Source organism: Uranotaenia lowii, chromosome 3 (genome assembly GCF_029784155.1).
Source record: "Uranotaenia lowii strain MFRU-FL chromosome 3, ASM2978415v1, whole genome shotgun sequence".
Taxonomy (NCBI): Eukaryota; Metazoa; Arthropoda; class Insecta; order Diptera; family Culicidae; genus Uranotaenia; species Uranotaenia lowii.
This window is the reverse complement of record NC_073693.1, coordinates 33,169,766-33,185,529: the sequence shown is the minus strand read 5'-3', so window position 1 is coordinate 33,185,529 and position 15,764 is coordinate 33,169,766. Positions and strand designations below refer to the sequence as shown.

General features: G+C 40.1%; 2 protein-coding genes across 4 annotated transcripts in view; both read left to right on the top strand.

The window, feature by feature from the left end:
• The window catches only part of LOC129751321 (tafazzin), a 47,225-nt gene that overhangs the window by 478 nt on the left and 30,983 nt on the right, over positions 1-15,764 (top strand). For 2 of the 3 annotated variants that reach the window (XM_055746754.1, XM_055746753.1), the window contains exon 1: positions 9,386-9,808. In XM_055746754.1, coding sequence (XP_055602729.1) covers positions 9,610-9,808 — 199 coding nt within the window. In that variant the 5' untranslated portion in view covers positions 9,386-9,609. Of the gene's footprint in view, positions 1-8,918; positions 9,164-9,385; positions 9,809-15,764 lie in introns of those variants that run through there. The other variant, XM_055746755.1, reaches the window with a different exon arrangement.
• On the top strand, positions 2,884-8,504 carry LOC129751319 (uncharacterized). The gene is made up of 2 exons (XM_055746752.1): positions 2,884-7,117; positions 7,283-8,504. Exon 1 carries the CDS (start codon positions 4,269-4,271, stop codon positions 7,101-7,103), a length of 2,835 nt encoding a protein of 944 aa, XP_055602727.1. The 5' UTR covers positions 2,884-4,268; the 3' UTR covers positions 7,104-7,117; positions 7,283-8,504.

Below are 15,764 nucleotides of genomic sequence, written 5' to 3'. Positions count from 1 at the left end.
TCGTAAATATCGATTATGCTAGTAAGATTTGTGCCGTCGTGTTGTGGTGCTCTCTTACAATATGTGTAGTTTTAGCCTATTTTAAGCATTGTTTAAAAATAGGTCACCGAACGCGGTAGAGTTACCAGCTTATATGGAATACAAATATAGAATACGCATTTTAAATCAAAGCAATTTATAGGTATGTGATATTGCATTGCAATTTGGAAACAGAATTTATATTCTGAATTTGGTATCTTAATCTCCAATTTGAATCTCAAATGTGAATCCAAAATGAGTCTAAATCTAAAATTTTAATCTCAAAGCAAAATTTGAAGTCTGTAATATGAATCAAGAATCCTAATTTGAAATTTTTGAATCCTTCAAATCATCGACAAAACTAACATAAACAAATTCACAAAAAAACAGTACCAAAACTACAAAAATAACAAATAAATAATGATTTAAATAACATTAACGCCAAAATGATTCAAATTTCCAGAAAGCTAAAATATGAAAAATGTTGATAATAACAAAATTGAAACAAAATCACAACGACATAATGATCGACGAACATTAAAAAACCTCATGAAAATCACAAAATTACGCAAGCACATCAGCTATAAACAGATAAAAAACAGAAATGGCACTAAGTTACAAAAATGAAGAAAATACAAAATTCACAAAATGAAAAAAAAAATCTCGAGGGATTTTAGGCTTCGATGGTTTATTCAACCTGAGGAAAAATTAAAAAAATGGAAAAAAATTAACAGAAAAGAACAAACTAACAAAAAAAAAAAAGTAAAAAACTAACAAAAAAGATAATTAATTTTGAACATAACAGAAATAAACAAAGACGATAAAATGAAAAAAAATGGACAAAATAACAAAAGTGACAAAATACTAAAATCACAGAAAAGACATTGAAAAAAATTATAAAAAACATAAAAAAGACAAAAATGAGAAGAATAAGATGACAAACATAATATAAACCAGAACAAAGACAAAGATGAGAAAATGTTAATAATGGCATCAAGAGAAAAATTTTAAAACGACAAAATATGAAATTGACAAAATATTATCAAAATGATAAAAGCTACGAAAATGACAAAAATAACAAAATGCAAAATGAAAACAGTGACATAAATGGTGTAAATTGCAAAAATAACAAAAATAAAAAGTATGTTAAAAATGACAAAAATTATAATAACTATGATGACAAAAATTTTGAACATGACAAAATTTAAAAAAAATACATTAATTACAAAATTGTCGAATACTATTGAGAAAAATAATAAAAAAGACAAAAAATACAAAAAAAAAAAAAAATACAAAAACTACAAAAGGACAAAAAACGAAAACCACCTGGCGTGCCACTGAGGGATGTGAAGCTGGCGAAAATACGAAAAATGATTGAAAAGGTTAAAAATAACGCAAATGACAAAGATTAAAGAAAAAAATATATAAAAATTGACAAAAATAACAAAACTAACAAAAACCACCAAATTTATTAAAGGACAAAATGAAAAAAAAAACGATAAAAATGAAAAAATACGAAAATGACAAAAATAACAAATATAACAAAACAGAAAAATGATAAAAAAAACTGAAATGACGCAAATAAAAAAAAAACAAAAATGAAAAAAAAAATGACAAAATCGACAAAAACAACAAAATTGCCTAATAAAAAATAGACTAAAATGCTTCAAAGACCAAATAGACTGTCAAAAATCAAATAACTGACGAAAATAAAAAAAAATGACAAAATCGACAAAAACACAAAAATGGCAAAAATGACAAAATTAACAAAATCGAAAAAATAAAAATGACAGATGAACAAAAAGAAAAAAAATGATAAAAATGAAAAAGAAGGCAAAAATGAAAAAAATCAAATAAAAACTACAAAATTGGCAAAAAGATAAAAAATTCAAAAATTACTTAGGTAATTGAAAAAAATATATAAAAGTGACAAAAATGATAAACTAGATAAAACTGCCAAAGACGACAAAAAAGAAAATAACAAATACCTACGACAAAAATGACAAAAATTACGAAAATACAAAATCGAACGAACACGAAAACATAGCTGTTGAACAAAAATGGCAAAAATACACAAAAAAAAACAAAAAGGTCGTAATGGCAACAAAGAGACTTGTAACAATTGTAAACATACAAAGCAAGTTTGGCTTCTTAAAGGCTCAATGTATAATCCTTTTTAAACAAAGAAATTACAAAAAAGACAAAAATTACAAAAATGAGAAAACGACATAAATTAAAAAAAAAGTTAAAATGACGAAAATAATACTAATGTATAAAAATAGAAAAAAGAAGAAACATGATTGAAAAAAAAAAAGGTTTAAAATAAAACAAATGACAAAGATTTAAAAAATTGAAAATATGACAGAAATAACAAAAAATAACAAAAATTAAATTTAAAAAAAAATAATCGAAAAGAAATCAAAACATACGAAAATTACAAAAATAGCTAAATGACAAAAACAACAAATATGACAAAAAACAAAAATGGTAAAAAAAACAAAAATAAAAAAATAAAAACAAATGACACAAATGACTAAAATGAGAAAAAAATGACAAAAATGGCTAAAAGACAAATAATGATAAAATTAACAAAAATAACAAATTTAAAAAGACAAAAATGTGAAAAATTAAATAAATGACAATAATGAAAAAAAAATTGCTAAATCGAAACAACAAAATAAATTTACAAAATCATAAAAAAAAACAAAAATGACAGATGAACAAAAAAGACAAAAATTTAGAAAAAAAGAAAAAGAAGACAAAAATTCCTAAATAACTAAATTGAAAAAAAATATAAAAGTTACGAAAATGAGTGCCAAAAATGGAAAAAAGAAAAAAGTGACAAAAATGACTAATACGACAAAAATACAAAATCGTAGTGATCGGTACTACACCGGTCATGAATAATGTTCTTGTTGTTTGAATATGTGTCTTAATCTATGTTCACTTGACACTTTAATCCATTTGCTCGTAAACACCATTATTTGTGATCGTACCTTAGCATAAGATCAACTCTCGATCGCAACATAGCGAACACCGCGGAGAGAGTTCACATAATAGTTTAGGTTAGCCATTTTTAGTTAGACAGAATAGAAAGTAAAGTTGAATTGAACGCACGGGTTTTAATTCGTTCCCAATAAATTGGCAATAAAGTCCAACTAAGCGACTTTCCTATTACAAATTCATCCGAAATCAGGCGAGTTAAGTGTTGGCTAAGAAAGCGCAATCGAATCGCGCAGTGGCACTCCGTACAACAAACACCGAAAGTGTAAACTAAATCTCCCCCCGAGCGGGCGATCAGCTGTTGTGCAGAAGAATTGACGACTTACCTGGAGTTTCTGCTGCTGGTGGATGCCGTCGCCTTAGAGACGGGAAGAAAACCCTCGAATTCCGAACCCCCCCATCGGCCGAGCCAGAACATTTGGTCCTTCGAAGCCGGATTCGAGGACAGGAAGCTCATCTGGACCAGCAGAGGAATCAGCATTCGCCATCTTCCGAACGCCATCGCAGTTGTGGTTTGTAGAAATCCTCACACTCAAGGTAGGCCAACTTGTGATTTTCACACCGCGGACAAACTATTACGGCCTAATAATACACTTGGCCAGCGAAAATTGCACCGATTTTTCTATTTCAATCTGTTTGATACGGCACTTGCAATTAGATTCGGTGATTTGTGGAATCAAAACAAACGACAAGATTACACTGGTCGACAAAATTTTGCAGTTTTACACTGTCACGCAAAAGTTTTGCAACAAGGAAAAATCAGATAACTTTTTTAACGAAATTGCATTTTGTGGTTAAAAGTTGGTTCAAAGCGGAAGTGCAAGTGCATTTAGGGTGGTGCACTCTACAGTGTCGTTCAAAAATACATCGACACTTGAAAAATTAAAAGTTTTTGAACAAATTGGAATTCACTTCCAGTGGTCACTGAGACACTGAAACATTGCTGAGACGCGTTGGGGCAAGTTGCTAGACAACAGTATCGTACAAAAGTATAGCGACACTTTAAAAAATTGGAGTTTTGGAAAAAAATTCAAATCGCTTTCGGAGTTCATTTTGTGGCGATTTTAACATTTCTGGGTGGCGTTAATACAAGTTGCTGACTACAGTAACGCCCAAAAGGATAGCAACTCATACGAAATAAAAATAAATTGAAAATATTTATTTATAAAAAATCATCCGAAAGTCAATCATTGGTGGCATTTACGGTCGTTTGGTGCTTTTGAGTGTGATTTGAGTGGTGTTGAGTGATGGCTAGCAAGGCGGAGAAAAAACTAGCAGCGGACCTTCTGACGAGACGACGAGCGTGTGCCGAACGAGATGTGGTGGAGAAGTTCGTAGCGGATTTCACCTACGAACGAGATTGTTGCCAGGTTGCGGTACGTTTAGAGGCGCTCAACAAGTGCAACGAGTTGTTCATGAACGTGCAGAATGACATCGAAATGGGCGATAGCGAAGAACGGTTCGAGGCGCATCTGGAGTTCCGGGCGGATTTCGAGGATCGGTTTTGCAGAGCGAAAGGTTTTTTGCTGTCTAAACTGGAAAGCAGGGAGCATCTTCTGAGTTCGACGATCATGCACGCATCGACTTCTCATAGCATGTCTTCCAGTTTCCATCATCGGCTGCCAAAAATCGATCTACCGAAGTTTAGCGGGGATGAATCGCGATGGATATCATTTCGCGACAATTTCATTTCGATGATCCACTGCAACGAAGACATACCAATCGTCAACAAGCTGCAGTATCTGTTGCAGTCACTGGAAGGAGAGGCCAGAAAACCGTTCGAGTCTGTGGATATCCAAGCCGATAACTATGCGTCGACGTGGGACGCATTGAAAAAGCGCTACGACAACAAGCGATTCCTCAGAAAGGAGCTGTTCCGAGGCCTGTACAACCTTCCACCGATACAGCATGAGTCCGCACAAGACCTCAACACACTGGTTGATGATTTCCAGCGACACGTCAAGGCACTGGGGAAGTTAGGTGAACCGATAGATCATTGGGATACTCCGCTCATCTTCATCCTGACGAATAAATTGGATTCGGCGACGATTCGTGCGTGGGAGCAAGATACTCGACAGAAGGATGAGGTGAAATACGACGAGCTCATCGAGTTCCTCATCCACCAGGTCCGGATGTTAAAATCCGTGGACAGCGATCTCCAGCATCGTTCCTCACTGCCCACCGTTTCCAAGGTGGCCGGTCAAATCCCGAAGAGACCAGTTCCCATCCGATCTGTTGTGAACACAGCTACGTCCGAAACTCAATCCAGTACTTCGTCATGCCACTGTTGTTTTAGGACACATCCGCTTTACCAATGTCCAGCATTTTCGAACCTGTCAAGCTCCCAACGGCGAGAGCTTGTGACACAGCACAGTCTTTGCTGGAATTGCTTTCGCGCAAACCACCGGGCAACATCCTGCAAATCCAAGTTTCTGTGCAGGATTTGTCAAGCAAAACACCACACCATGTTGCACGACCACCACATATCACATCTGGAGCAACTCTCTACTGAGGAACCACATCCCGTACAAGCGAATCCAGGCCCCAGTAAATTGCTTAGCCCCCCAACAGTAAATCTTTCCGTGCATTCAGATTCAACGGTTCTATTGGAGACAGTTACGCTGTTAGTTGTCGACCGATACGGTAGAAAGATTCCTGCTAGAGCTCTGCTAGATTCTGCAGCGATGTCCAACTTCATCACCAAGAAGCTGGCGAACGAACTCGCCACCCGCCAAAGCCCCGTGGACATCGCAGTTGCCGGAATTGGAGAGTCAGTGAAGCGCATCAAGCACAAGTTAGCTGCCAAGATCGTATCCAAGAACAGCGACTTCTCCACCACACTCGATTTCCTCGTCATGAAGAAGCCTACTTCTTACCTTCCCACATCCCCGATCGATTCAACTGCCTGGAGAATGCCGAAGGTTCCATTGGCGGATCCTCAGTTCAACGTTCCAGCAACAATCGACATGATCATCGGTGGAGAATGTTACCATGAATTCCACACAGGCATACGCCACTCTCTTGGTGATAATTCTCCGTTTTTGGTGGACACCCTCTTCGGCTGGACAGTTTCTGGCAAAGTGGATTCAAGCTCCACCACCGCACCGCAAGCGTGCTTCCTCTCCACCGTTGATCAAACCCGAGAAACGATCCCTGGGGAGTTCCGGCCAATGGTAACCACCAACGGAAGCCCGAGAATGGAAGCTGAACCCTCCACCACTCAAATCCACAAAAAAGGATGCATCGCCCGCCATTCCCGACCCAATAATCCTAAAACCACCCTTGGAGATTCAAACACGAAGACCACACAACGAAACTCCACCAGAAATGGACACCATCAAACTACTGAAAGTACCGCCCAACCCAGAAATATGCACAACAGCGATCCTGTTGAGGACGAACCACACTGCTATCTGCCACATCACCCGGTGCTCAAGGAAGCCAGCAAAACCACCAATGAACGCGTGGTATTCAACGCATCATATGAGCCCAATTCAGGGTACGCGCTCAACGATACGCTGCTCGTCGGTCCCGTCGCTCAACACAGCCTGCTGTCCAGTACTCCTCTAAGCGCATCCAAGGTCATCGGTGAAGGAGAAGGCGCTGCCTGTGGATCCTGCTGCTACGTTGTTCCTTTGGCCAAGCAGCCCACTGTTACCGTTATGGAGTATTGTGCACCTGTTCTGCCAACAGCACCGTTCCGGATACCCCAACGCTCAAAGTCGCCACCTCATCGTTGGAGAACTGTCGCTGCTAAACGTGCAACTGCTATCCAGATTGGTACAGACGGGCCCAGTTGGAGACTCATTCCGGGAGTGCACAATGCAGTCAGCGAATTCTCCAGAAACCTACAGCCGTCCGACTTACCTGCATGGTGTTACGATCCGTCGTCGCAAAAATACCGGCCCTGTTCTGTCCCCTTGCGGCCACTAGATCGCCTTGCACAGCTTCATCCAGGTCGAGATGGAGTCGTTCCGGTTTTAGGACTAGAGACAGCCCTGCGAGATGGTTGTCAAAACCACCGACGACCAGAAAAGGCTACAAAGACCGGTAGAGCACGCCGAACGTGCTCAACGCGCTAATGGAGCGCTAACAGGTGATTAGCGTTCCTATCATTTCATCCATATCGTTCGATCTACCGGGTCTTTGTTGATTCCAGATCCTTAGACGTCTTGTTATTCCTCACCATCATCGAGATTCATCTACAAAGACCGGCAGAGCACGCCGAATGTGACTCACTGCGCATGTCGAGCGCTAATAGGTGATTAGCGTTCCAAGTTGTCACATTTTCTTGTTCGATCTACCGGTTCTTTGTCGATTGCAGATCCTATCCTACACTATCACTACATCGTCACTACGTATTCATCGCCATTTACCAAGCCACAACGCAGAATCTTCTAAGACCGGTAGAGCACGCCGAACGTTGCTCAACGCGCTAATGGAGCGCTAACAGGTGATTAGCGTTCCTATTACTTTCTCCATATCGTTCGGTCTACCGGGTCTTTTTCGATTCCAGATCTCCCGTTGTCGTACATCGTAGCAGAATCTCATCGTCCACCTCCTATAACGACCAAATCCATCTACAGCGACAGCAGAGTCTCCAAAGATCGGTAGAGCACGCCGAACGTTGCTCAACGCGCCAAAGGGGCGCTAATAGGTGATTAGCGTTCCTATAATTTTACCCTACGCCGTTCGTTCTACCGGGTCTCTTTTGTCGTCCACAGATTCTGAACCAGTTCCGACGCTGAGACGAAGAAGGTTCCTCGATATGCGACAAACCAGCTGTGTCCTTGAATCCAGTCGAAGAAGCATGCAGAAATTCCTCGGGAGCAGGGAGTGTTGAAACTGTAGTTTCAAGGTGGCCGGAATGATCGGTACTACACCGGTCATGAATAATGTTCTTGTTGTTTGAATATGTGTCTTAATCTATGTTCACTTGACACTTTAATCCATTTGCTCGTAAACACCATTATTTGTGATCGTACCTTAGCATAAGATCAACTCTCTCTCGCAACATAGCGAACACCGCGGAGAGAGTTCACATAATAGTTTAGGTTAGCCATTTTTAGTTAGACAGAATAGAAAGTAAAGTTGAATTGAACGCACGGGTTTTAATTCGTTCCCAATAAATTGGCAATAAAGTCCAACTAAGCGACTTTCCTATTACAAATTCATCCGAAATCAGGCGAGTTAAGTGTTGGCTAAGAAAGCGCAATCGAATCGCGCAGTGGCACTCCGTACAACAAACACCGAAAGTGTAAACTAAATCTCCCCCCGAGCGGGCGATCAGCTGTTGTGCAGAAGAATTGACGACTTACCTGGAGTTTCTGCTGCTGGTGGATGCCGTCGCCTTAGAGACGGGAAGAAAACCCTCGAATTCCGAACCCCCCCATCGGCCGAGCCAGAACACGTAGAAACACGAAAAAATGACAGTTGAGCAAAACTGGCTAAAATGGCAAAAATGAAAAAAAAAAAATAACGTCAGTGCAAAAATGACAATAAAAAAAGTTAATAAATAAAAACGACAAAAGTGCCTTAAAATAAGTGACAAAAATTAAAAAAATATACAAAATTACAAAAATTACAGAAGTGATCAAAATTAGCTAGAATGACGAAATAGATAAAATTTATAAAAAAAACTTCAAAAGTGACCAAAATAACAATATCAAGCAAAAGCGACAAAATTGACAAAAATAAAAAAAAATATCAAAATGGTATAAATTACAAAAATGACAAAAGTTGCAAAAATAACAGTAATTTTTAAGCTCAAATGATAAAAATCAAAATAACAATTAAATTATATGACCAAAATGACAAAAAAAAATCCAAATAATAGAAATCATTACATCAAGTTAAATTGATAAACTAATATAAGTTTTTTTTTCAACTTTTCACAGAGACAGAGACCCTACTAGAATCAATCTGAGCACGAGAGATACATTTCGCACATCGAAGAAAGCAGCACAAAAAGGAAGCCCCAATCCAATCCGTACCTAGGCAAAAGCTGACCACACCACACTGCGGCAGGTATATGCGTTGATAGATTTCCAACACCATCTACCAACTTACTTCCTAATTGGATTAGACGTCAAGGTGTTCATATTCAAACGCAACCAGCAGCAGCCAAAACATGAACTCGAAGGTAATTCTCTTTATTCTGCGCAAACTGCAGAAGAACAAACATTATTGTCAACCCACCACCCGAACCAAACGAAAGACCGACCGAGGAACAACGCGAGCACGTCCGGCCGGACGGAGTGAAGATGACGAAACGACGCTTTTACGAGAATTGACGGACACGGTCGGATCGGAGTGTCATCAGTCACTTACTACCGAAAGCATCTACTAGAGTCGAGTCAGTTTAGTTTAGTTATCATTTCGCGCTCGGATCGTACTGATCACTTACGAATCCCTTAAAGCAGCGGTAACAAGCGAACGGTAGTGTAATTTTCTAAGGCGGTCGCTCGTTTGTTCGGTTGGTCGGTCGGTCGGGATTATTTGAAGCAATTCATCAAAGAAGAAAGCATCAACTTAAATAGTGCTTGTTCAATTGATGCCTATCAGCCATCGTCGTCGAGCTTGTGTAATATGAGTTCGTTTTTGTTTAACTTTTTCTTAAAGCCCCCATCGGGAGGAGCTAACGGTGCAGCAGCCGGAGCGAGCCAACCGTTCATTCCATACAATATCGACTGGATTTTCCCGAAACTGCGGAAACCCTCGAGGCTGTGGCACATCGCCAGTACCGGCGTCATCGGCCTAGTAGGATTTTTCTCCAAGATCGTGATCGGTAAGTGCAGTGCGAACATGTGCCGTCAAGGTCAGCTGATCGTTGAACTAGTTATTGCATAATTTGATGTGACCTTCGCAACGGAGATCAACGGAAGCGAGCGAAATAGTTACATCGATATTGGTCGTAATCGTGTAATTCGCAGTCGCTTTGAATGCTTTTTTAAACATATTGCACAATGTTTTCCGATAGGTGAAAATCGAACCTATTGGATAACGAACCCCCAGGGGTTTGATACTAACAGCAACACGCACCCGAAAACGAAGCAAAACAACGACTAGAAATCAGTGACCTTTCCCTTAGCCCTAGTTCGGATTTTGGCAGACTAACCCATCAAAGCGAAAACCACGCGTAGTTTCACGCTTAGTAGTGGCATTTTTCCGTTTCTCTGGTGGAACACGTTTTTATTTCGGTTGCAAATGTTAGGCAGCAACAAACATCTAAAATTCTTGTTTTTCCTATCCTCTCCCATTGTGTTGTTGTCAGTGGCATTTCATGCTCTGGGTGTATCTACCTATGTACATCTGAGCAGTGATACACGCCTCTCGATTCGGATGGCGGCAAGAAATTCATAACAAAATTGAAGAATTGCGTACGAGCACGCAAATTAAATGATAAAAATGTACCGCACGCTCGTAAAAGTGGATGTTAATGGATTAACTGTGATCAGATTGTATGCCCTTTGCGAAATGCCGAGTTTTCTCGTCGGTTAAAAAATGTCAACAAATATTACAAATGATTAAATTTAAATATCCATATTTATCTATCACTTTTTCTGTCTAATTTTTTTTTAAATTTTTTATAATTTCACCGTGTGTGTTCGTTTAAGAAAAATCAGTCCAAATATCTGCATGAATAGAAGATTTTGTCGAGCTTGTGTGATGTAGGCTTAACCTGTCAAAACTCGGTACCTGTAGAGATAAGTTTCTGATACAGCACATCACGTTATTGACGGTTCGATGACGATTAATTTATTTTGATTTTTTTTCTTTGAAGATAATTTCAAACGTCTTCAGTAATAATATTTCTGGGATTATTATTACGATTGGATACTTAACTGAATGACTCTTTTTTTATTGAAGTTAACTTTTTATTTTCTCCATCTTTAAAAGTTTTAGAAAAACAGTAGATCAAATAAAAAAACTTAAAAAAAAATATTGAACAAAATCTTCTACTAAACCTCAGGTGGATCTCGAACTTTCCGAATCCGATCCAGAGCAGCTCCAGAAGAAGTGTGTTAATCAATTACAGTACAGAAGCCCTTGCGGTGCAAGTAATCGGCTTCCTTCAAGCTTTAAATCACGCCCGGTGGCTACCGGAATAATTCTTATGTCGATAATTCCCATCTGTTTACCGATTACCTATTTCGCTCTGTTTACATTCGATATTCCCTTCCTTACCTACTTCGAAGATCGGGCTATTGTGAGAATTTCATATGACGTCACTCCGATGTCTCGGAGTTGCCCCGCACGACTTGTGACAGAAGATAAGCAATCAATCAGTTATAGATTGTCATCCATTTAATGCATTGAATAGTTAAATCACCGAGAGCAACCTCTCTCATGTTTATTTTTTAGAAAAAACGCTCAATACTTGCGGAAAAATTATGAAACACTTAATCGAATGTCGAACCTCCTAAAGGTAAGGGCACTTTTGGAGGCACGCACGATGGAAAATCCTATTGTTTTTTATGGAATACCTTAATGTTTAATTTCGATGTCCGTATTGGTGAAACATTTCTTATCTGACCCATCATTGACTGGCTCAATTGAGAGATTGAACGATGGCGAGAAAGAAGAGGAAGGCAGGAATAAGCCCTTCGAAAACTGACCCCGTTTCAATGGATAATACCAAGAAGACGAAACGTGGCCCACCGGACGGTGCTAGTCAGCGACGTAGGTGACTCCGGAGGTTCCATGGAAAACATCAAAACCGCCGATTCACCGGTGAAAATGCAACTGTCCCCATTGGTAGTTAAAAACGTCTTTGCCTCGATAGGTATATCCGCTGAGTATGAACTGCGTGTAATAGGCAGCAAGGTTCACATCCGTTCCAGAGAGGACTACAGAATTTTTGAGAAATTCAAAAATGGAATTTTTTACTCACAATATTCCTGGTGACAAAACGTTCAAGATTGTTATCCGGGGCCTACCAAACTTCGACGCTGAGCTGATTGGCCAGGAATTGAAGGATCGATACGAGCTGGTGCCTTCATCAATCTACAGGATCAAAAGGAAAGACGAGCAAGTGAAGCGGTACTTAAACAGCCTTTTCCTGGTTCATTTTCCGAAGGGTACAGTCACATTAAATGGTCTCAAAGCGGATCAAACCCTCCTAGTCGTCCGAATCCGCTGGGAAAAGTACCGTCGCTTTCTGATGCCACGCTGCAGTCGATGCGCCTTGCCACATATTTCTTCGGAGTGCCCCGAGGAAGACAGTGATTTGACGGTAAAGTGTGCCAACTGACTATCAAGGCGACGACAGGAGCTGTCCAAAACAAGAAACATAGAAACAGATTCGAAAAGAGGTATCAACATCTCATCAATCACGGCAAAGCTAAACCAAACCCTTGCGCTTTACTAGCAAGGATTTTCAGCCACTCCAATCGAAGCCGATACCACAGCCACGGTCGCAACCTTCAATCAACCCAACATCAACCGGTCCCACCGCTGGTACAAGTTTGCCATTTCCCCCTGGTTGCCGCCCAATAACATCTTGGAGCATATGACGCCGGTGTGCCGCAACAAGCCTAAGCAAGTGCTAAGAAAGTTCATCATTCAGTATGGATCCTAAACCCATCACTGTACTTACCTGGAACCAAAGATCTCCACGAAAGCTTAATCTGTTAGAGCAAAATCCATCGAGCTTGCTGACTTCCTCATCTAAAACCCGGTGACAGTTTCTGGCTGCCGGTTCACATCATCATCTTCATGGGCGGTATGGCCATCGTTGTACGAAAAGGAATAAAAACTTTAAGATCATGCCGCACATTCGCTCCACCATCATCGAAATCATAAGTGTAGAGGTTGAGACAACGACTGGAAACGTCCGGTTCATTGAAGTGTACTGCCCACGTAAGTGCTTCGTCAGCAACGGGTTGGCAGCTCACTTTTCCAGGAACCTTACTGTTATCACACACTCCAGCTGCGATTTCAACGCCCGCCACGAAGCATGGCGGAACTATCACCAAAACCGAAACGGTCGGCTATTATTTTACAACTAGCATCATGGGCTCTATACAGTGGAATTTCCGGACGAACCAACGTATGTTTCCCGGGCGGGAAATCCCTCGACTTTGGATTTTTTCCTGTCTTACACCACGATCTCCAAGCCAGAGGTGCAAAACGAGCTTATAAGCTTATAAGCTTATAGTTCTAATCACAACCCTGTGGTGGCAAGTATTGGCTCCAATGCAGCTCGGCGTCCACCACAACTCCACAAGGACTTCCATCGAGTCGACTGGGCTCGGCAATCGGGCTCTAGAGAAACTACACCGAGCGATCGCCGTGGCCGATGAGACGTGCATCCTGTGATGGGTAAGGTTATTGCTATTGACTCCACACCCAGCTTTTTATTAGGCTTCGCAATGTCCGTAGACGCCAGTTTCAGAGGATCGGGGATCTGAATCGTATTATAGAAGTGTCCGATCTAAATAAGTTGATCTCTGGACTCACTCCGAAACGAAAATTTTGGACGTGTTATCCAAAACTTGGACGAACGTCCCGGACCATTCTGGAAGGTGACCAAAGTACCTAAAACACACCCTAAACCAATTTCCCCTTTTAAAGTTAGTGGTTGTCTGCTTATTTCACCTGTAGAGACAGCAATTGTCCAGATGGCCAGTCCATTTGTGAGTCAGGTTGCTCAATGCGTCCACACCCTTGATAACTACCCTTGGCGGGAAGACAATATCTCTGCCGAACAAGTGAGCTAAGCGCTGAGGGCTACCAAGAACATAAAAGCTCGCGGGTTTGATGGAGTTTTTAACATTATCTTACAGAAGCTTAACACCAAAGCCTACCTGCTGTTGAGCACCATCTTTAACAAGTGTTTAGAATTAGTGCAGCACTACTATCCAAGCTTCTGGAAGAAAGCCAAGATTGTTCCGATTCTCAAACCCGGAAAAGACCCTACTCTACCTTAAAACTACCAACCGGCACAATTTTCCCGTATGTTCGGATAACGTGCCGCTATTAAGCCTACCCCCATTCTGACTCTACCACCCACCAACTAGTGAGGGTAATGAACACCATCTGGAGGAACAAGATTGTTTCCAAGTCTACAGCAATGGCTTTACTAGACATCGAGAAAGCCTTTGACAAAGTTTGGCACGAAGAGCTTGTGTAAAAGCTTTGTACCTCCAATTTTTCAAAACATCTGACAAAAATCATCAATAACTATCTTCAACAAAGGTCGTTTAATGTGTCTTTAAATGGTTCTCTATCAATCACGTTCGCCACTCCGGCAGGTGTGCGCAGGAGTTCCGTAGGGCAGCGTTCTTGGCCCTCTGCTCTATAGCTTATACACCTCCGACATTCCATCACTTGGCGATGGCTGCGTGTTCTTTCTATTCGCGGACGACACTGCAATTGCCGTCAAAGGAAGTAAACTTCGCGAAATTACTAACAAACTGCAGCGATGCCTTGACAACTTTGTTGACTACGGAAATGAGTGAAAAATAAAAATAAACACCTCTAAAACCCAAACTATTCTGTTCCTGCACAGGCAATCCCCTAAACTGGTTCCTCCCCTATCTTGCGTTGTAACTATGAACGGCACAAGGGTTGAGTGGTCTACTGAAGTCACCTATCTTGGGTTGATGATCGACCAAAACTACTATTCCGCTCTCGTATAGAGAGATGATCTAAGATGGTCAACACAAACAATTTATCCAAGATTGAACATTGTAAATATTAATCAAACAACGGAAACAAAGCTGAAAAGAGAAAAATGCTGTATCACTTCATCAAATGTAAAAATGTACCTAGTTGAAAAACTGAAATCTGAGAATAAACATAAATTTAATGCAAAAATCAGCTATTATAAATGAACTTGCTTTTTTTCGGTTTCGGGATGATAGGCGAAATCATAAGGCGCCAAAAAATATTAGAAATCAATTTTTAGAACATAGGCACCATACATGTTGTTCCCCTGTGTTAGTTTTATGAATTTCGCTCAACCTTGATTGAATTTTTCCTCACAATGCATCGTGTTGGAACAATTTAGGCAGGGGAGAATGGGGTATCATGGGCCACTTTTTTTCTTTGCTCCATAACTTCTTTATTATAAAAGAAAAAAAAATAAATGAAAAGATTTTCTGCGTTTTTGAGGTATCATTAGACATTTTTTTAAATACATTATTTTCCCAAATTCTGACTGTTTTAAAAAACTAATGTGGTGGACCACAAAATCCTAACGTGCAAATTTTATGAAATGACGTAAAACTGAAATCTCATAATTCATTTAGTTATTTAAAAGCAATTTTAGATGAGGAAATATAAAAGAGAGTTGTGTATGATGATGATGATGGCCCACCTCCACTCCCCCGTACATGGGATTTGGGCTAGTTATCTTATTAGATATATGATCGAATAATTCTTAAAACCTGGCTCGCGAACGTTTCGGCCAAATTCCTTATATAGGATTCATGTTCGTCACTATCGCATTAGAAAAGATGCACAGAACATTGTTCATAACTCTTCATTTAGCATAAGAAAACTTTACAGATAGTAATAACGTATTTTAAGTGCTGAATGTATGTATGGTTCCCCCATCGGTAGCAAGGTCCAGCCTATGTCTGTGTGGCTTGGCCTTCGAATTGCTTCTCAGGCTTCCACGGCCGATGGTTCGTCGAGGGAAGGCATCCAACCTTCAGAAACCTACAATGGTTGGCAATCCACTCCGCTTGCAATAGTCTCTTCAGATTAACCCCAGATGCATTCCCTCTGAAATTCAT